The sequence below is a fragment of the Mastigoproctus giganteus genome, chromosome 6 (genome assembly GCF_048544385.1).
Source record: "Mastigoproctus giganteus isolate SK-2022 chromosome 6, ASM4854438v1, whole genome shotgun sequence".
Taxonomy (NCBI): Eukaryota; Metazoa; Arthropoda; class Arachnida; order Uropygi; family Thelyphonidae; genus Mastigoproctus; species Mastigoproctus giganteus.
Genome location: NC_143580.1, coordinates 157,207,999 through 157,231,311, shown reverse-complemented (window position 1 = coordinate 157,231,311; position 23,313 = coordinate 157,207,999). Strand labels below are relative to the sequence as shown.

The 23,313-nt window shown below is 38.0% G+C and overlaps 1 protein-coding gene across 1 annotated transcript in view; it reads left to right on the top strand.

Moving 5' to 3' along the window:
* Positions 1-23,313, top strand: part of Rab3-GAP (Rab3 GTPase activating protein) — a 606,356-nt gene that overhangs the window by 86,525 nt on the left and 496,518 nt on the right. Inside the window, exon 5 of the mRNA XM_090376553.1 lies at positions 737-812. Within this exon, the coding sequence (XP_090232679.1) occupies positions 737-812 (76 nt within the window). The remainder of the gene's footprint in view (positions 1-736; positions 813-23,313) is intronic.

Here is a 23,313-nt window from a genome sequence, read left to right as displayed (position 1 = left end):
CCAACACGATGGAGCCCCTGCCCATTATAGCGGAGATGTTCGTAACTACCTGGATGTCACATTTGGTCAACAGTGGATCGGACGTGGTGGTCTCGTGCGTTGGCCTGCTCGGTCACCCGACCTATCATGTCTTGATTTTTATTTCTGGGGTCATATGAAATCGCTAGTTTATGACACCCCTGTTGACAATGCTAAGGAGCTGATTGCAAGAATCGCAGTAGCTGCCGAAGAAATTCGCCTGGAGTATTCCAGAATGTTCGGATGTCCATGCGTCGGAGATGTGAGGCGTGCATTGTAGCCCGTGGAAGAAACTTCGAACACTTACTTTAATCCATGTACCTTTTGCTTCTTTTCATGTATTATTAAAACGATTTCTCACTTACGGTCTCTTTTCTTTATGGTGCTTCTGTGTACAACACCGCTTCAGGAAAGCATTTCCGACCCCACATTGCTATATGATTTCGAGTTGTCAGGATGTACCCTACCCCTCTTAGAAGTTCTGAAACGTTTAACTGAAACACCCTGTATATCTGCATCATTCTCAGGGCTCATGTACATAAATAGATCCACTATATTAATTGAGCAAAGATTTTCATTGACACTTGAAGAGCTTAAAAGTTGCTTTTGCCTTTGGGTAATATATGGTAGCTAAATTATATAGATTTTCTGAGTTAGAAATGTTTTAACTTTGTATGTGATTGTCTTATTTATTTGTTTACTATTTTTTGCAATTTAGGAGTTCACAAGTAATCAGAGATTGGACATGTATTATTGTTGGATTTTCTTCAGGATATATCAGAATATATACAGAGGTAAAATAATGCTTTGTACCTAATATATATGAATTATGCATTCCCAAAGGGTCATAATTTGAAAAATTAGGCCAAATTCATTATAATATTGGACATTTAGGATTATGTTCCCAGAGCTTAAGTTGCAGACCAATATTTATAAATTTTAGCCTGTTATTAGTAAATAGACGACCAGTACCTTAATATTATTAATATTAAGTTATTTAAAAATCATGTAAAAATAAATAAGCCAAGATTGTTAAAATGCCTCTTGACAAACACATTGAATGCAAAATGATAATTTTGTTTCAGTTAGGAGTAGATTTTGTTGGGGGGGGGGAGATCATTGGTAAATTTCAGTGTCCAAAATATGAGCTGTCAGTCTGAACTTAAACCTGACCATGAGTGTTAAATGGGATCGTAAGTCCAGAAAAATTGTCAGAAGTCATGAGTTGGTGTATAACTGTACCGTATTTTCATTTTCTACACATTTCATATACTTAAAAGATTTTCATATTGATCCGTTGACTTAGGATTTAATAAAGTAATAACAGCATTGTGTGCCAAGCATTGCTGATTTATAGTAGTGCCTTAATGTTCTAATTTTAAATATTTTGCTTTCTAATGTAGTATTTTATGTTTGAGTTTTTCTTAATATGGCAAAGTTGGTGGTGGTAGTAGTAGTAGTAGTGGCGGCATGTGATGCAAGAAAGCATGTGTATGAGCTTATGCAGCATCAGCCAAAAAAAAAAAAAATCACACCATTCCCTCCAAATGCCTGTCCAGTTCCTCCTTAAATTTATTCAACCTATCAACTTCCACAACGACAGATGGAAGTTTGTTCCAGCAATTAACCACCCACTGGCTAAAGGCAAATTTCCACACATCTATTCTACCTCTGTCTTTTCTTAATTTGAATTTATGCCCCCTTAGGTTCTTAATCTGAACAAGTGGAAGGATCCCATCAGAATTCAGCGTGCTCAACCCATTCAAGGCCTTATATACCTCAATCAGATTACCACGCAGGTGCCTAGTCTCCAGCCACTGCAATTTGCAGAACTTAAGCCTCTCTTGGTAAGAGGATCCCTTCATTCCCCTCACCAATCTTGTTGCCCTTCTCTGTACACGCAATAAGATTATTAAAATTGAACACCAGATACTGCATTTATAAAGTTTAGACATAAATTTATGCTATGATGTAAAATTATAATGCAACTTCTATTATTCCAAAGAAAATGGTCGACATTAATTCTTGTGAAATTAGTCGGTGGGGGATACTGTAGTGAAAATTTAGTTACTTTATTTTATTACCATATTGTTTAATGCTTCTATCAGTATATACCCTGTATGAGGAGTATTAAATAATGTGTGCATGCCAAAAAAAAAAAAACGAAGGAAATCTAACAAAATGGGTTCCTACTTGTGCAAACTGAATGAATGCTTGGCTTTTGTTTATAGACTTGGCACACAGTTTTATTTATTTATTTTTGCTTTTGGGTGTTAGTTTATGTACATGAATGGGACCAATAGAGGAGGTGGCCCCCAAATGTTCAGTGGGCATGCCCATGCCACACCAGAGGGAAAGTGGATTTTGCAGGGAGAGGGGGAGACAGGGGTGTCCCCCCACCGGGAAAAGGAGATAAAGCAGGCCTGGAAAGGTGTAGGATCTGGGTCGCCATTGTTTCAGGGTGGTGGGAGTGCTCTTTGCCTCGCAAAGAGATTTTGAGCGAAAAGCGTGAAAGCCTTATAGTTTTCTTCTTCCTGCACCACTATGTCCTCCTGATTTCTAAGGATGGAGCATAGTTTGGTAAACAGCAGGCCACGTAGGTCTTCATATATATTACATTCATAGAGCAGGTGCTCCCAAGTTTCTTCTTGTCCGCATCTACACTGGGCTATGTCTGAGATTCCAAAATCGTGTAGCTTCTTCCTGAAGGAGCCATGCCCTGTCAGCAGGTAAGTGGTATGAAGTCCAGGAGAGTACCAGGTCCGGGAAATAGGGTAAACACGACAGCCGCCCAAGGAGTGTCTCCTTCCACTTGGACAATCTTGAACTTTAGAGGGTAGCCTCTTACTCCTTTATTATGTGTATACGGCTCCTGGAGTATGAGTACGTCCAGGTTGTTTTTCATTAGATTTCTTAACTAGCTGAGCAGCAACTGCCTTAGAACGCTGTGCATTATGTTGTGCAATTTTTATCCCGAAGTGATTGTATTGTTTTGGATTACTCCCCATAATTTATCCGTAGCTGTTGTGTACTCCTTGCTTTATTGTATGTTGGGCAGGCGCTATCCCTTATAGAGTGGTCATATGGCAGCTTCAGGGACTTGCAGTTGATGCAGACCGGGGCTTCAGCTTTGTTTGGACAGTCTTTATATTCATGGCCATCTTTGGCACAGTGGCCACATGTAGAGTGCATTTGCCTGCAGGTGTGCGTCGTGTGGCCAAAACAACAACATCTGAAGCATTTGGGGACAGCCACATACTCCCTGTAGCGGTGACTGCCCCAATTTACATATACCCTTTTCTGTTGCTTTATGGATTTCCAGGCAACTGTGGACAGCTCCAGGACCCAGTTGACAGCAAGTCCTGGCCCTGGTCTTGAACCTCGGTGTGATGTGCTGCTCTGGCGTTCCGTCCCATTGCAATTCATTGAGATTTTTCCTGTAGATTTCTTGGACTAACTCTTCAGTGGTGATATCATTATCTAGGTCATGTATCATTATGCAGGGCCCTTTTTCCCTAGGCGGTTTGGCAAGCAGCCCCAGCGAGGACATTTTTGAGTTTTTTAGTATCCCCTGTATGTTTCGTTCCGTTTCAGTTTGAATGATCACGCCAACATTTTTCGTTTTCCTGATGGATCTTATTTTTGTGTGTTTAAAGTCGTCCTTCAGATTGTCCATGACGGTCTGTTTAACTGCTTCACTGGACTTGTGTGTTTCCGGTGCTGCTGGTTTCAAAACTACCAGGTGGGGTCTGGTTAGCAGGGTTTTCTTCTGCCCTGTTTTGGGGCATCCTGTGTCCGTATTCACACTTGTGATATTTATGTTGTTCCTCAGCGCCTGTGAGTATGTGGGAACGTGCTGTGGCATTTGGTTCGTTCCACTGATTTGGAGGACCTCTAGCTTAGCGTGGGCAATCTCCTTTTCAAGTTGCGTCTGGACTAATATCGTCTCCATCTTCATCCAGATGGAGACTATCTCTGCCCTAAGGACCACTGAAACCCTGTTTGTTCCTTGAATAAGCTTTCTAGTGCCGTTCGCAGGGCAAGGGACTGTTCCAGGGCCGTGCCAGGTGGTAGTGTCTAACGAAGGTCTAACGTTAGACCTCCGGGTCTAACGAAGTGCCCTGCGATTTGTCCGGCGGTTTCTCCCCGATGTTGTCTGCCTGTATCACAGGTTGTTCAGCAGGATCCTTATTCTCGCTTTTAGATCGAGTCACTCTTTCCATATTTGGTGTCACATATTTTTTGTGTTTTCCTTTGGCTGTAGTGGAGCCAGATTGTGCGAATTCAATGTCTTCACTTTCTATAATTTCAAAGTTTTCATTGTTTGCCATCTGTGGCTGCGATGCTCTTGATTTTCCTGCTTTGTCATCCGTTTCCGTTGTCTTCGGATTAATGAGGTTGGAACGATTTATGGAATCCATTTTCTTTGATCTAAATGTAACGGTAGTCTTAATTTCTTTTAATTTCGCCAGAATAAGTGGAGCCGCACTGTAGCTTTGCTGCCTGGAGGATTTTACTTTCTATTTTTCAGGAAGGTGAGTCGTTCCTATTTTGCCACAGGTCAAGCTCTGGGCAGGGATTAACTCAGAGAGTGCCTGAACTTTTGACTGAGCGAGCACTTCCAGGAAAGCGTTGAGGGTGGGGAGATTACCCACAACTTAGTGTCCTCAGGCAATGAATGGCGTTGTTCATTCAAGAGGGAAATGTGGGCATTTTACTTCTTCTATGCATAATTATTACCAGAAAAGCAAAATCAAAAGTCACAGAACTGTTGGGACACGATCAGTGCCTTGTTCAGAAACACACAGGGTCACCCTCCCCAGTCAAGAGTACACTTCAACCGCGGTGACAGAGAAATATGTAGTTTGCCACACTCTCCAGCACTAGAACAATACTGCCATGGTGAGCTGACACATTGTTACCAGTGTTGAATCGAAAACAAGTTGAAACGTACTAAATAACCCAATAAAAGAGAAACAAGTCTCACCGCTGTGATCCACTGATGAATATTATCCCTTGGGTACACAATTTGGATAACTGGCTTAATTTAAAACACATATTCCGAACACAATTTTGCAGAGCGGTGTACAGCACGTCCGAATGGTAAGGCAGCCATATTGGCGATCCTGGAATGTTTAGTAGTGAAATGTCTTTTAATATTTTACTCTTTCAGCACTGAGACACTCTCCCGGCAGATGAGACAAATAGTCTTGTTATTTATGTTAGCAAAAAAATATTTTGTGTTCCACTCTTCATTGAAGACATGATGCTCTTGTTGAATTTTTCGTTTTTTTTTTTTTTTTTTCATTTTTAAAAGGGTGTAAATATTATTTTTATTGCTACTGGCACCAAGATGATAACTGAAGATAATGCAAAAAAAACTGCGGGATGACCGTCAGAGAAAACAGATTGGAACAGCAGTCCTATCCTATTACTTCGCCACCACAGCAAAGCCGTTGTCGTCATCACCAGGTGCCTGTTACTGTAGTTTCGCGCGGTTAGTTTATAATTGCAAATTATACTGTTATAAAAGCGCCCCGTTGGCTCGCTCCGGTTCGCGCACAATTTCAAATTCTATCTCAATTTGAACAATACCGAGATGATAAAACAATTTACAAGTCGACAAATTCTATAATGTTATTACCTATACAAATTTATTTTTCAAAAAGGTGTCGCAAAAGGCATAAAATAAGTAAACTTTTTTTCGGAAATACAATTAAAGCTTGCGGGCTGCACAAAAATGTGCGGCGGGCCGCATGCAACCCGCGGGCCATGGTTCCTCCGAGCCTGGTATAGAATGTGATTTCCTCCATCACTGAATTTAGTTGACAAGGACTTCAGTTTGACCTTTGTTGGAAGTATAAAAATCATGTTGTAATTTAAAAATAATCAGAAAATCAGCGGAACACTTTAAATATATATATCATTGTTTTTTCTTTTATCTTTGATAAAAATCTATTTTTTATACGAAAATAGAGTTCGATGTTGCTGCTTAAACGCAAAAAATAAGATTTTATTTACTTTAGTTGCGATTTGGTTTTTGTTTTGCCTATTGGTTTTTTCGAATTATTTTGGACCAGCTTTCACATTTTTCTCCTGAAAAGATATTCATATTATAAGTTATTTCTTACTTTTAGAAATAAAAATAAATATATAAACATATATCTAAAAACAAATAATTATTCAAAATATATTTATTAAATTGCTTCATTAAGTATTTTATATTTAACCAAATTTAATTTTTGTAGATATTTATTTTCTACCCATAATGGAAAACTTTATGTTGCGTTCATTCTGAAAACCCAGAAATTCAGGTAATATATTGTTTTTATTCACAGAGAAGCTGTCATATCTAACAGTTTGACTGCGGATGTGAATTCCACATTACATGATGTTATCAAGATGGTGAATTTAATAAAATCCAAGCTGTTAAAGTCACGTCTATTTTCAGCTTTGTATGAAGAAATGGGATTGGAATATCATTTTCTGCTATTTCACACTGAAGCACAGTGGCTGTCCAAAAGAAGAGTTTTATCAAGAGTTTGAGCTAAGAGAAGAATTAAATTTTTTTTTGTGAATAATTCTTACTTTGCAGATTTAATGAAGGATAGTTATTGGCTCCATAAACTATCCTACTTAACTGATATTTTTGAGCACCTGAATGAGCTAAATCGAAAATTGCAAGGATCACATGAAAACATAAGAGTACGGACAAAGTTTATGGATTCAAAGAAAAAATTCAGCTTAAAAAAAAAAAAAGAGGTTAAAAAATGGATCACTAATGATGTTTAATTGGTGTTATAATTTAAATCCTAAAGAAGAATTATTTGGATTAGTAGAGCAACATTTGTATTTGCTTGAGAAAAAACCTCATCACTATTTTGAAATATTTGATATAAAAAAATTTGATTGCATTTGAAATCCATTCGCATTATCCATAGAAATTCCAGTATTACATTTATCAATGAATGAAAAAGAAGAGCTGTTAGGTTTAAGAAAAGATAGCACCCTTCAAGGACAGTTTAAAGAAATTGAGTTATCTGAATTTTGGTTATTGGCGAGAAAGGAGTTTCCTCAGTCGGAGAAAAAGCAATTGACACTCTTCTTCCATTAGCTACCACCTATTTGTGTGAACAAAGTTTCTCATTGATGGTGACTATCAAGAATTCAAAGAGATCATCATTAAAAAGTCTGGATCAGGAGTTACGTGTAGCCATTTCAAGAATAAAATCTTATATAAAAATGTTATGTTCACAGAAGCAAACTCAAGTTTCTCATTAAAAAATTTTGAAATGATTTTATTTTGAAGGTTTGTATGAATTTAATATTAAATATTTAATGTCTTCCATTGTATTTATACTTTACTTTTCTCGTCATAATTACCTATATAATATAACGCAAATGTAATAAATTTTTTCCCAAAATCCTTATAGACACTCCAAAATCTGCACTAGTTTTTCTTTGTGCCATACAAAAATTGTAATTTTCCAAGTGTGCCCTGGTGTGAAAAAGGTTAGGAAGCACGCACTGCTCTACTTTTCAATCCCCTTTCTATCCCCTGTAGTGTACTTTTATAGTTACACCGAAATTATAAAATTCTAGGTATTGATTTTAATTTAGAACAATCATTTTAAAGATAGTGCTGTGCCAGTCAAAAATGAACCACTTAGTTAAGAAATAAAAAAAAAATAAATGAAAATAAGTTTTTATGATTAAGATGTTTGTTTTAATATTTATTGTTTATAGCTGTACTAAAAATTTAGGAAAAGAATTTCATTAAAAAATGTCAGTGCTTTGCTATGTTATAATTTTGTGAAATTAGAGTTATTGTAAGAAAACAGAAACCGCCACTTAAGTTATGAATAAAAAATAATTTTTTTATGATTAAGTTATTTCGTTTTTTATAATGTATTTATTTGTGCTAAGTAGAGAAAATATTTCATTAAGAAATGTTTATTTACGTCATGTGATTGTGGTATAATTTTCAAAAAGTGGGGTTCTTTTTTAATAAGGCTGACTGGGCTAGCCAGTTGGGTAAAGTGCCTCCCTGGCAACCCAAAGGTCGTGGGTTCGAATTCCACCTTGGGCTTGGATCAGAGAAATAGCCAAAAACTTTGGGAGGTGCATTATGGCCACAGAAGCCGATGCACCAAAAACTAACAAAAAAAATTTTTTTTTAATAAGCAAAAGTTAAAACTATATTAGAACATATAAGTTGGAGATGTTATGAATACTTTATTATTTTTTTTTTTTTAAGTAAACTGCCACTTTTTTGAATGTAATTACAGGAACCTCCCGACTTATGTATACTACATACGCAAATTCAACTTTACGTAAGTTTTTGCCGACTGGTGCAAACTGAAAAAAATATGGAAACGTATTTTGCATTGTAGTGATAAATGGAGGTATTATGAAAATATTGGAATGTGAACTCACTAACACTTTTTTTTTTTTTTTTTTTGTAATTCGTTCCAAGTCCTTGGAAGTTAAATTTTGCTATATTACTAAGTTATTTACTCTCTAAAAGGTCTTATTTATAATGGAAATTGCACTACCTTTTCATCGTTATCATATGTTCCCATTATAAGAATCAATTTTGAATGCCTTTGTGATATTTTTCTAAACCATGTTTCTGGAGGTCACTACCATAAAACAATTTGCACCTTGTGGTTTATTGGGAAAAGTTAGTGCATCTAATTATAAACAGGTAGTAAAGTCCATCTTATTGTATTTGCGATAATACCGATAACTGCAATTGTGTGGGTTTTTACCTTATTATGGTGAAATGTGTTCCTCTTCACTGAAATTTGCAATCATATAAAAAACAAATTTTCAGAAACTTTTCTTCATTCCTATTTATGCATTACAATGATGAAGGGAAAGCGACCAATGGAAAGTACAAGTGGTGGTAGTGCCAGGAAACGAAACAAAATTGATTTAGAAATGATTAAGAACTAGGAAGCAGGACAAAGTTTGTTTATAGCTGTACAAGGGAATTAGGTCTCACTGCTTCAACAGTGAATTCTGTTTTAAAGGACAGTGTGCATATAAAAGAACATTTCAAAGGATCAACTCACTTAAGATCAGCAGTGATTACAAAACAGCATTCAGGTGCTATATGGAAGATGGAGCAGCTATTAATAATATGGATGGAAAATCAGATTCAGAAGTGAGTGCCCCTGAGTCTAATGACCATTCAAGCAACAGCAAGAAGTATTTATGAAGATATTAAGGATAAGTACGGCAAATCCCAAGCCAAGTTTGTGGCAAGCAGTGGGTGGTTTTATAGGTTCAAGCATTGCACCGGTTTCCAAAACATTAAAGTATGGGGTGAAGCCACCAGTGCTGTTTCTGCAGCTGTAGAGAAATTTTGTGATGTGTTGGAAAAAATTATTGATGAAGGTGGCTATTCAACGCAGCAAATTTTTAATGTTGTTGAGACTGCTCTGTATTGGAAAAAAATGCTGGATCGAACATACTTTGCCAAAGAGGAAAAGACAATGCCAGGTTTCAAGGCTTCAAAAGATAGGGCTACACTCTTGCTTGGGACTAATGCAGCAGGAGATTACAGATTAAAACCACTGCTGGTGTACCATTCTGGAAAATCCTTTTGTATTTAAGGGCATCAATAAAGAGTCTAGGAAAGTTTATCGCCCGCAATTTACCGCCAGCAATTAATTGCTTCAAGTTTACCGCCACGTCAGTTCATCGCATAAACAATTTATAGCCTTCAAATGATCGCTAGCATATTTTATTGCCAGGAAATACATATAATTTATATAAATTTATTGTTTATTTTAAATTGAAAATAAGATTTTTCTATAGGTGTTATTTAAGAATTAAGTGCAGCTAAAAATGGAAGTTATATGCTAGGTATACATTCCCTCGAAATACATACCATTGCAGGTGCTTTAATTAAATTGCCTGTTATTTTCCAAAATTGGAATTAGGTAGGTACCTACTTAATCCCTTTAACTTAAGTAGCATGTTTTAGGGGAGTGGGGATAGGGTGTGCCAATTAGGGAGGTACTTAGATGTTTATAATCTCTTACAATCACAACATTTTCTTATTTTGAGTTTATTTTTCATCCTTTTGAGTTTGTGAATGCATCATGTCGGTGGAATTTTTGAAATCAGAAAAAGGGAAACTGAAATTCTCCTTTAGTGGATATTTGTTTTATGAAGATAGGCAAAATTAAACAAAAATTAATTGTAATTGTCAAAATTACCAAAAAACCAAATGTTCCGCTTGAGTTACTACGGTAGATAACACCAACATTAAAACATGGAAGGAGCACAATCATTGTGGAGACAAATGTTTCGAGAACCTGTAGCCAAACAGCAGCTCCGAAGCTTTCAAGTGTAGATACAATGAAACGAACGATCCAAAATATAAGAAATTGAAATTTTGATGGGCCCAGTTCTTCCAACGCATCGTAGAGACATCGTAGAGTTTTTACAGAAGAATATAAAACATCATGCAATGGAGAATTTTTTCTACACTTTGATTCTGGATCGAGGACAATCGTTTGTTAATTTTCAGTACGAAAATTTGCAGTTGTTAGTGCGAAGTGAACACTGTTATGCCAATGGGACTTTCAAAACTGTTTCCAGGCGCCTCCGTAGCCAGGTGGGAAGGAGCAGCAGTGCGTAGCACACACTTGTTGATTAGACCGGGGTTCGAGCCCGTCACCACCAAATACGAAGGATGTAGAAAGGTCAGGGAATGACCACCGCATATTCCCGGAGCAATATGGCCTTAGTTGCTAATGCTCCTAAAAACCAAATAACAACAACAACAAAACTGTTTCCTTACTTTTTTATCAGCTGTATACGATACGTGGATTCAAGGACAAAATACCGCTTCCATTAGTTTATGCATTATTGCCTAACAAGTCTGAGGAAACGTATGTATCTCTACTACAGCAGCTGAAAGTATTGGAACCGGCTATGTCCCTGCAATCAATAACTATAGATTTTGAGACGGCAATGATGAATGCTTGCAGAAGAGTTTTTCCTGACGCTTCGCAACTGGGTTGTTTTTTCCACTTTTCACAATGTATTTTTCGTTCCATTCAGAATAATGGAATGAAACAACGTTATGAAACTGATGCTAATTTTGCTTTAAATATGCGAATTTTGGCAGCAATTGCATTTGTGCCCACTCCTATTGTGACAGTTGTTTTTGAACATTTGTGTGCAAATGGTGTTTTTCCTCCAGAATCGCAAGAAGTTGTTGATTATTTTGAGGATACGTGGATTGGACGCCCAACCAGACGACATCTTCGTCGACCACCGAAGTATTCCCGTGGAGTGTACACCAGCTTGTTCTTGAAGGATTACCAAGAACGAATAATTCTGTTGAAGGGTGGCATAGAAGATTTAAGGAACAAGTTGCTGCTTATCATCCCAACATTTGGAAATTTATCGATTGCATTAAAAAAGAACAAAGTATTAATGAAATGCGCATTGAACAATATTTAAGTGGAAGTGATCCGACAACAAAAAAAAGTATCGCGATTGTGATGAACGAATTAAAAGGCTTATTAGTGCATACGATGAACGGGATGATATTGTTGATTATCTAAAAGGTATAGCGCATAATATTTCTTATTAATAATGTACATACTGTGTTGTAAATATTACAGTTTCTTAGTAATTAATTATCCCAACGTGACTGATTCTGAAGATTGCATAAACATTCATTTTGAATTTTTGCAGTGTACTATGACATACCTAATGTTACAATTAGTTTAGTTTAAAATTAACCAATTGTTATATTGTTTAAATAATGGAATTTTTTACTATTTTTGTGATACATGTAACTATTAAAATACATAATCTACCCATTAAATTACATATTTCCATACGTGTGTTTTTTTATTTCCGTACTATTCCCTCATAGTTCATAGAATTCCAAAAATATGCTAATCATAGCTTAAGGCAGAAACTTAAATAAAAAATAACTTTTTATGATTTGACCAAACACATCTCATTGCTTCTAGATGGTAAAATATGCTAGCGATCATTTGTAGGCTATAAATTGTTTATGCGATAAACTGACGTGGCGGTAAACTGCTAGTGATTAATTGCTGGCGGTGAATTGCGGGCGATAAATTTTCCAGACCCATCAATAAAGCCACCCTACCCATGCATTTCCGATCGAACCAGAGAGCATGGATAACAATAGCTCTCTTTGAGGATTGGTTTAAATGCTGCTTCATTCCTGAGTTCGAAAAATATTTTAAAGGCAACGACCTTCCTTTCAAGATTTTGCTTCTATTATATAATGCTCCTGGACATCCTGCGTCTAGATGATTTCAATTCAAATGTGAGAGTCATATTTCTACTGCCAAACACGACTTCACTCATCCAACCTATGGATCAGGGTGTTTGTTGAGTTTAAAATCATACTATTTACGCACAACATTTGCTCAGGTATTGTCTGCAGTGGACACAGAGAGAAATTTTACGTTAAGAGACTTTTGGAAATCTTACAATATTTACCACACCATCTTAAACATTAATAAGGCTTGGGTGAAAATTACTAAAAGTTGTTTAAATACTGCATGGAAGAAAATATGCCCACTGCATGTAAAAGGCTTCGTAGGATTTGTAAAAGATGAATCATATGAAGAGGTTACAGATAAGATTGTAATGGTTGCAGAGCTACTTCAGTTGGAGGTTGATGCCAAAGACAATGAGGAGTTAATAGAGGAAGAAGAAAAGGAATTATCTAACGAAGGACTTATTGACTTGCAGGCAGCGATAGTGAAAGAAGAAAATGCTGACGAAGCTCAACATGAACCAAATGAGGAGCTTGAGCCGCTTCATCACCAGAGAGATGGCAGTGGCATTTCGTGAAATTGCATCGACAATGGCAAGGTTTGAGAAGTTGGATCCTGACAGCAAACGATTCTTAAAAGTTAACAGAGGGGTGAATGATATGCATGCTTGCTACAAAGAAATCTGTGATGAAAAGAATAAAGCCACTGTCCAGTCATCCATTAATATGTTCTTTCGTAAGGTTGAGTGGCCGACCCCTCCTAAATTTCCACAGCCTTCAGTTCTACAGCGGCATACTTATCAGCTGAAGACATTGATTCTGGCAACAATGCTCAAAAGGTAAAACTTACTGACGTTATGCCTGTTTCCTCTCTTTTTTTGTAATTTTATAATTTTTAAATTTTTAAATTGCACACTTTTGTAATTTTTCCTGCACATGAGATAAAAATAAATAATTCTATTTACTTGTTCATTGAACATTTCTTTTTTTATTCAATCAATTCAGCGAGCACAGTCACAAGTGCTGCATAAGCATGGGGGAAATTCTGACTTACGTAGAGTTCCGCAGAATGCGACCCTTACGTAAGTTGGGGAGTGGCTGTTTTTATACTTGGTGTTCTAGAAGAAAACAAATAAACAAAAAAAAAAAAAAAAAAAAAACACTTAAGAAAAATGGTACATATCTCTGCTTAGACTTCAAATCTTCATTTACAAAAGTCAACTTGCACAACAATACAAAGGGTACTAGGAAAGTTTTGCAATACAGCTTTGTTTATTTAATTTTTTTCAAAGTAATTTCCTCTACATTCAATACACCTCTCCATCCTCCGAAACCAATCTTTAAACCAGTTCTGCCAAGTTTCACTAGGGAGTAAAGCACACTCGTTGTCCCAAGCCCGTAGAAGGTCCTCATCACTGGAAAACCGCCTCCCTTTTAGCTTCATTTTCACATGCGGGAACAGTGCAAAGTCGCAGGGAGCAAAGTCTGGACCGTAAGGAGGGTGCTCGAGAAGTTTCAGTCCTGTCGTGGTCAAATATTCGGTGCAGATTTGGCGCGGTTAGCTGGAGCTTTATCGTGATGGAGGTACCAGGTGTCCATTCTTGACTTTGGCCGCAGGTTCTTCATAGATCCAATGACTTTAGGCAGGCATTGTTCAGTATACCACTTAGCTGTGACTATCTTCTGCGTGTCCAAAACGACACGTTCCACAATTCCACTCGATTTGAAAAATACAGCTATCATTTTCTTCTTTACAGATCGGGATTTTCTGACAAATACGGGTGTGTCGTCATCATCAAAGACCCAAACGTTGTTTTGAGCCTTGGTCGGCAGATCGTAATAGTACAGCCAAGTCTCGTCACCTGTCACGATGTTGTTCACATACCGAGATTGTCCCTTATCAAACTTTTTTAACATCTCCCGGCACCAAGTCACACGTCGTGTCATCTGCTCTTCAGTCAGTTGATGCGGCACCCAGAGAGAACAAAGTTTCTTCACGTGCAAATGATCTTGCAGAATCGAACGAATTGCTGGTGCATTCAGGCCCAAAGTATCCTCTATCTGTTGGTAGGTCACTCGCCTGTTTTCGTCAAGCATTTTCCTCACAGCAGTAACGTTTTCCTCCGTAACTGACGTTCGTGGCCTTCCCGGCCTCTCAGAATCCTCCAGAGTGAAATTTCCCCTTTGGAATTCTCTATACCACCTGAATATCGTTGTACGATGTGGACAATCATCATCTAGTGCAAGAGTCATTTCTTCTAAGCACTGGTCTATGGTTAAACCACACACGAAATTATACCGCAAACCTGTCCTTATCTCATTTCGTGACCACGATGCATCGCAAGCACTTTACACTCTCACTACTAATGAATAACTGAGCCCATCGACTTGGCGCGGCGGCTACTATGCACGTATGAACATGTCTCAACATGCAGCAACAAGCAGCTTCTTGTGATTCATTGTTGCGTCATATTGCAAAACTTTTCTAGTACCCTTTGTATATGCCAAAAAATAAAATTTGAAAAGAATTACTGTTTCTAGTGACAAATGATATTTTAATTTTATATTGGGTATAGTATTGCTGATCAAATAAAAAAAAAATTAACACAAGGCACTAAATATTACAGGTGTAAAAATAGTGATGTAATCCTGTATATTTAAGTTTTTTTATAATTTTAAATATTGATGCTATGAATAGGGTAATTTAGACATAAAGTAAACATAAAATTTAAAAAAAAAAAGGATTCAGTGAGATGTTGATATGTAATCATGTTATTAATTTGCAAGTGTTGGGATGCAAAATCAGCTGTTGTTGACCACTTATGCTACAAAATTTATTAAAAAAAAATAGCCACGGTTATGAAGATGAAAAAAATAAAAACAGTTGTGTAAGTCAGTGTTAGGTGTGTTGGAAAACTGCTAGCATGAGAGATTTACAGACTAAAAGATTAACCGCAGGCAGAGGCGAATTGCACTGCTTCTATTGTAATGAGCACCAGCCTAGAGTTGCTGGGAATTCCAAGAGCTGCTGGAGTCATCATGGAACAATTAAATACATGGGCTGTGTTAGGGTAACTAAGAGTAAGAACAGGTGCATGTACACTTGCATCTGTACCGGTGTTAGAAGTATAGTAAATAAATTTGATGTGCTGATCAAGACATCAAAGGCAGATATTGTTGGGATATCAGAAACATGGTGTCACGCAGATATAAATTGGAATTTGGGGAGTACAACGTGTACAGAAAGAATAGACAGGGTAGGAAGAGAGGAGGGGTTATCCTGTTAGTTAAGAAACACATAAAATCTAAGGAAGTGCATCTAGTTGAGTTTGGTGGACAGTACAACGTTGAATCAGTTTGGTGTGACATAAGCACTGGAAAAGAGAAAATGAGAGTAGGCATAAGTTATACTCCTAATGACTCTGATGAGTACAATGAACAATTGTGCAAACAAATAGTGAGCCAGTAAATCAAAATGCCTTGTAATGGGAGATTTTAACTTTCCAGATATTGACTGGAACTTGTGGGTTTGTCACTCGCATGCTAGCAAGACTTTTGTAGATTTATTGGAGGATTATTTTCTACAGCAACCTGTTCGAGGGGCAAACAGAGGGAGTAATACTCTTGATCAGATTATCAGCAGTGATTATTCATGCATTAAGAATTTGCAGGTAAAGGAACCACTAGGTGACAGTGATCACAGTGTACTGAATGTGGGATTTACTCAAAGATGTAACTGTCATCAAGGGTAAAGGGAAGGGTTTTTGTTTTCATAAAGGTGTAGTCTCAGACAGTTTTTTAAATTCTATACAGTAGAATCAACTAATGATGTTATAAACAGTGAATTCTAAATGGGAAGCTTCAAGGAATTAATCTTGGAAGCTACTAGGCTTTTCATACCAACTAAGAAATACTGTTCAAGATTTAGACCTAAATGGATGTCAGATTAAATAAATAATGCTTGTGTGCAGAGAAGAAAAATGTGTGGGATGCGTATAAATTATCAGGTGACACAGAAGCCAATGGTAGATATAAGATAGTCTGTAATCAAATCACAAAGGTGGTTAGGCAAGAGAAGGCTGATTACAAGAAATCCTTGGGAAAGGATGCAAAAAAAAAAAAAAAAAAAAACAGTCTTCTTTACTTATGTAAACTCTAGAAGGAAGGGGATTAATCAGATTGATCCACTTGAGGTGGTTTGACTGTTGATGATCCTGCTCAGATAGCTGACAAACTGAATGAGTATTTTGCATCTACATTCACACATGAGGAATTCTGTAAGGAAGGGGAGGACAGAAGTTTACTAAACTCTAAGAGGGAGCTAAATGATTTTGTAATAACTGAGAGCAAAGTGGAGGAGAAATTTTTGAAGTTAAACATAAAAAAGGCACTTGGGGTGGATGGTATCTATCCATTTATATTGAAGGAGGCAGCAAGGGAAGTTAGCAAACCCTTAGCCATAACTACGAGAGCATCCTTAGATTCAGAGGAGATCCCCAACGACTGCAGACGTGCAAATCTATTGTCAATTCACAAAGGGGGTTCAAAGGGTGACACGCATAATTATAGACCCGTTAGACCCTTCTGTTCCAGGAAAAATAATGGAGTCACTGGTTAAAGAAGCATTGCAGAATCATCTAGACATGACTGCAGTAATAGTTAAGACACAGCATGGGTTTGTTAAAGGGCGGTCTTGTCTGACCAATTTGATTGAATACTATGATGTGGTCACAAAGGAACTGAATGTATAAAATAATTTTGATATCATATACTTAGATTTCAGGGAAGCTTTTGATACTGTTGCACATGGAAGACTGCTTTACAAATTGGAGCAGTATGGCATTAAGAGCAAGTTGCTGCAGTGCATAAAGGGATAGTTGTGTGCTAGATGGCTGAGAGTGGTAATAAATGGACACTGCTCTACATAGACTAAATGTGGAGTCCCACAGGGTTTGGTGCTGGGCCCCATTGTTGTTTTATGTATTTATCAATGATATCGATGAAGGTATATCAGGCTTAATGTCATAGTTTGCAGATGATACAAAGGTTGGCAAGGGTTTTAATGACAGTAAAGACAGTATGCTACTGCAACAAGGTCTAGAAAAGTTAGGCAGATGGGTTGAGAAGTGGCAACTAAAGTTTAACATTGACAAATACAAAGTACTGCATATAGGTAGCAGTAACTCAAGAGAAATGTACCAACTGTGTGGTACTACACTCAGGAAGGTGGAGAATGAAAAAATGACAGGCTGCCAAGGCAGATCATGGAGCAGGTGTATGATATATGAAATTTTGTTAGCAGAGACAAGGAGGTGATTATCCCCTTGTATAAGGTAATGGTCAGGCCACACCTTGAGTAATGTGTACAGGTCTGGAGGCCTCATTTTAGGAAGGATGTAGAGTTGCTAGAACGAGTACAGAGAAGGGCAACATGGTTGATTAGGGGAACAAAGGGTGCTCTTACCAAGAGAGGTGTCAGTTCTGCAAGTTGCAGCATCTGGAGACCAGGCACCTGCGAGGTGGTCTGATTGAGGTGGATAAGGCCTTGAATTGTTTGAGCAGGCTCAATGCTGATGGGTTACTCTTCCACTTGCTCAGATTAAGAACTTGAGGGGGGTATAGATTCAAATTGAGGAAAGACAGTTGTAGAATAGATGTACGGAAGTTTGCCTTTAGCCAGCAATTAGTTAATTGCTGGAACAGACTTCCATCTGTTGTTGTTTGTGGAAGTTGATAGCTTAAATAAATTTAAGGCTGAACTTGACAAACATTTGGAGTGACTGGATGTGTGAAATGGTAAAGTTTTTTTTTTTTTTTTTTTTTTGCCAATGCTATATAAGCTTGCTTTCTTGTATCATATGCCTCAATTAATGCTAATGCTAAGTCAATAAAAAAAATTCAGTGAGACATATTCAAAAATTTAATATTTGAACAGAGCATTGCACTGGGTATCTTGATCAAAATACAGTGGATGCCTCAGGACACAGCTTAATTGCTAACAACAGCAAAAGAAATATGAATGCAGCTGTTCAGTGCTGTTTATTGATGCACAGTGGAAATGCATATATGAAAAGGAAGAAATGGACAGAAATAAAACAAAATAAAGCAATATAAAATACTGTACAACCAGCCCTTTTCTCTTGCTGAGCTCAAAGAATTCTCGAGCAAATCTCCAACTAGTGCAGCAGGTCCAGATGGCATTCACTAAAATTGTTAACAGGAGAGATTGCTTCTACAGGGATGGGATACACTTAAATAGAAAGGGTGCAAGAATATTTGCTGATGCTATCGAGGCAGTGTTAGGTGGGTCGGAAAACTGCTAGCTTGAGGGGAGACAAAGACCAATAGATTGACAGTAGCCACTGGCAGAGGTGAAAGAGATTCTTGCACTGCTTCTATTAGAATGAGCAGAAGCCTGAAAAACAAGATGCATGGTATTTCAGAGACTGCTGGGAGCCATTGCGGTACAAGTAAACACATGGGTTGTGTTAGGGTAGCTAAGAATAGAAACAGGTGCAGGTATACTTGCGTGTACACCAATGCTAGGAGTTTAGTAAATAAATTTGATGAATTTGAGGTATTGCTCAAAACATCGAAGGCAGATATTGTTGGGATATCAGAGACGTGGTGTCACACAGATATAAGGGATGCGGAACTGCAATTTGGGGAGTACAACGTCTACAGAAAGGATAGACAGGATAGGAAGGGGGGAGGTGTTATGCTATTAGTTAAGAAACACATAAAAACCAAGGAAGTGAAGCCAGTCGACATCGCTGGACAGTGCAGTGTGGAGTCAGTTTGGTGTGACATAAACATTGGGAGATCAAAATTGAGAGTAAGAGTGTGCTATAGGCCTAATGACTCTGATGAGTATAATAAGGAACTGTACAGGGAAATAGAGTGGGCCAGTAAATCAGAGTGTCTTATAATGGGAGATTTTAATTTCCCAGATATTGACTGGAATTTGGGGGCTGGATAGTCACACACTAGCAGGGCTTTTGTGGATTTATTGGATGATTGTTTTCTACATCAGCATGTTCCGGAGGCAACTAGAGGGAGTAATACTCTTGATTTGATTATCAGCAGTGATTCTTCATGCATTAAGAATCTGCAGATAAATGAACCACTAGGTGGCAGTGATCACAGTGTGCTGAAGTGGGATTTACTCAAAGAGGTAACTACCATTAGGGGTAAAGGGAAGGGTTATTGCTTCCGTAAAGGCGACTACGATGGACTGAGACAGTATTTAAATTCTATACAGTGGGACCAACTGATGATGTTACCAACAGCAAATTCAAAATGGGAAGCATTCAAAGAACTTATCTTGGAAGCTACTAGGCTTTACATACCAACTAAGAAATATTGTTCAAGGTTTAGGCCAAAATGGATGTCAGATGAACTAATGAGGCATATGGCAGAGAAGAAAAATGCATGGGATACTTACAAATTAACACATGACACAGAAGCCTATGATAGATACACGTTGATATGCAACCAAGTTACAAAGGAGGTTAGGCAGGCGAAGGCAGATTACGAGAAATCCTTGGCAAGGGATGCAAAGGAAAACAGCAAAGAGTTCTTTACTTATGTAAAGTCTAGAAGGAAAGGGATGAATCAGATTGGTCCACTTGATATTGATGGGTCAAGTGTTGATGATCCTGCTCAGGTAGCTAACAAACTAAATGAATATTTTGCATCGACATTCACACATGAGGAGTTATTCAGCGAGGGGAATGCCAGAGGTGTATTCAACTCTAGCAGTAAGCTACAGAATCTTGAAATAACTGGGAGTAAAGTGGAGGAGAAACTGTTGAAGATAAACACAAGAAAGGCACCCGGTGTGGATGGGATCTATCCAGTTATATTAAAGGAGGCAGCAAAGGAAGTAAGCAAACCCTTAGCCATAATTATGAGAGCTTCCTTGGACTCAGGGGAGGTACCCATAGACTGGAAATGTGCAAATGTGACCCCAATTCACAAAGGAGGATCAAAGGCTGACACAAGTAATTATAGACCTGTGAGCTTAACTTCTGTTCCAGGAAAATTAATGGAGGCACTGGTTAAAGAAGCACTGCAGGATCATTTAGACAAGACTTCAGTTATAGCTCAGACACAGCATGGTTTTGTTAAGGGGAAGTCTTGCCTGACCAACTTGATTGGATACTATGATGCAGTCACAAAAGAACTGGATGCAGGGAATAACTTTGATATTATATACTTGGATCTTAGAAAGGCTTTTGATACTGTTGCACATGGAAGACTGCTACACAAATTGGAGCAGTGTGACATTGGAGGCAAATTGCTGCTATGGATAAAGGGGTGGTTGAGGGGGAGAAGACAGAGAGTGGTAATCAATGGACACTGCTCATCGTGGACTGATGTTATTAGTGGAGTCCCTCAGGGCTCAGTGTTGGGTCCATTATTGTTTTCTGTATTTATAAATGATATTGATGATGGTATATCGGGATTAATGTCCAAGTTTGCAGACGATACAAAGGTTGGCAGGGTTGTCAAGGACACTACTGACACTATGCTGCTGCAACAGGATCTGGAAAGGTTGAGCAGATGGGCTGAGAGGTGGCAAATGAAGTTTAACATTGATAAATGTAAAGTACTACACATGGGAAACAGCAACCCCAGAGCAACGTATCAACTCTGTGGTACAACACTGACAGTGGTAGAGAATGAAAGGGACTTGGGGGTGGTTGTGCAGGCAGATATGAAGTTCTCTGAGCAGTGCAGACGGGCTGCAAGAGTAGCTCATGGAGTATTGTCAATGATATACAGGAATTTTTCCAACAGGGATAAGGAGGTGATTATTCCATTGTATAAGGCGATGGTCAGGCCACACCTAGAGTACTGTATACAGGTCTGGAGGCCTCATTTCTAGAAGGATGTAGAGCTGCTGGAACGAGTACAGAGAAGGGCAACAAGATTAGTGAATGGAACAAAGGGGTGCTCTTACGAAGAAAGGCTTAAGTTTTGCAAATTACAGTGTCTGGAGACTAGGCACCAGCGAGGTGATCTGATAGAGGTGTATAAAGCCTTGAATGGTTTAAGCATGCTCAATGCTGATGGGATTCTTCCTCTAGCTCAGAATAATCACCTGAGAGGGCATAAATTCAAATTGAGGAAAGACAGATGTAGGATAGACGTGCGGAAATTTGCCTTTAGCCAGCGGGTGGTTGGTTGGTGGAACAGACTTCCATCTCTTGTGGTGGAGGTTGATAGCCTAAATAAGTTTAAGGCTCAGCTGGACAGGTATTTTGAACGAACAGAGGGGTGAAGTGGAAGTGGTTTTTTTTTTTTTTTTTGCTGATGCTGCATAAGCTTGCTTTCTTGCATCAAATGCCTCTACTAATGCTAATGCTAAAATATGTTGAAGCATCTATGTGAAGCTGATCTATATATATTATTGCTCTTTTATAACTGGATTTTCTCTGAAAAAAAATAAATATATATCCTCTGTCATGATGTCATTCCTATATTTGTGCTATACCAAAACTATTCAAACAATCCTCTCTAGTTCAGAATTACAGACCAATATTGACGTGCTGTTTGGGCAAAATCTTTGAAAGGATGGTGGATGAAAGGCTCACCTGGATTCTAGACTCCCAAAATCTTCTTTGTGATCACTAATGTAGCTTCCGTAAAAACAGATCTACCCTAGATTTACTTGTCAAAATTGAATCCAACATTTGCAACACTTTCGTAATGAGATAACATACAGTGATGGTGAACTTAGATATTCAGAAAGCATTTGAAACCACTTGGAGTCATGATATTATTAAACGTATACATCAGTTAGAGCTGAGAGGCTATCACTCCCTCCCCAAGTAATTCGGAACTATTAAAAGTTGCACACCTTTCAAGTCTGAGATCAAAACATGCTGTCAGCATCTCACATTCAAGAAGAGGGTGCCCCACAGCGTTCCATACTGAGTGCAACCCTATTTGCAATTAGGATCAACAACATATTGGAAGATCTTCCAAAAACTATTGAAGTAGATATGTATGCAGACGCGCTCACCATATCCTGCCAATCACAAAGTATGAATACTATTGAAAGACAATTACAAATTGCTCTAACCAGAATAGAATCCTGGACCTTATGCAGTGGAACTGTCTTGTTGAATAGAAATTCACCACAACTCACATCTGCAAACTACAGTCACTTCATTTGGATCCTGAGGTAGAATAAATAACATGCCAATTCCTCATGCTCAGTGTCCATTTTATTGTCCTGAGACTAGATAGGAAACTGAACTTACAAGCACATGTGGCCTATCTTCAAACCATCTGCTTAATGAAATTGAATATCCTCTGGTGTGTGTGTGTGTGTGTGTGTATATGCATCCATATCATGGGGTGCTGATCAATATACCCTGAGCCATCTTTATACAGATCTCATCTGGTCTCTCTTGGACTATGGCTCTCCAGTGTATGGCTGCAAGAAAAGTACAGCTAGGCCTCGCATAACGCGATATTCAGTTAACGCTATTTGAAAAATGATACCACTTTTCACTTTACACGATGGAAATTTCCAGTTAACGTGATCTTTTTTTTTTATGTGATAGTTGAAAAAGATTTGAATTGCACGTTAAGCTTACCGCGAGTCGTACGGTCAATAAACAAACGTTTGCCTGCTGCCCGCCTCGGTGTGTTCCATCAGCCATCGGAAGAAGACTTGTTTGTCTCCTGCTAATAAAGTCAATGCAGACTTGCATTTAAAAATTCAAATTTTTAAATGAGCCAGATGAAAATGTTACCGCGAAGGAGATAACGGTAAAAGAATTAGATGAAATCTTTCGTATCGCATAGAACCTCAAACAAAAGGTTTGATGTTCTCTGCGATATTTATTTTGCCAGGGCCCAGAGTCAGCTATCGGAAATTGATTGATGAAAAGAGAAAGTCAACACTGTTCAAATATTTCCGCAACAGTAATTTCTTCATTGTGTATTTTATGTCAGAGGTTCCCAAAGTTTCTTGGTTCACGGCACCTTTAATG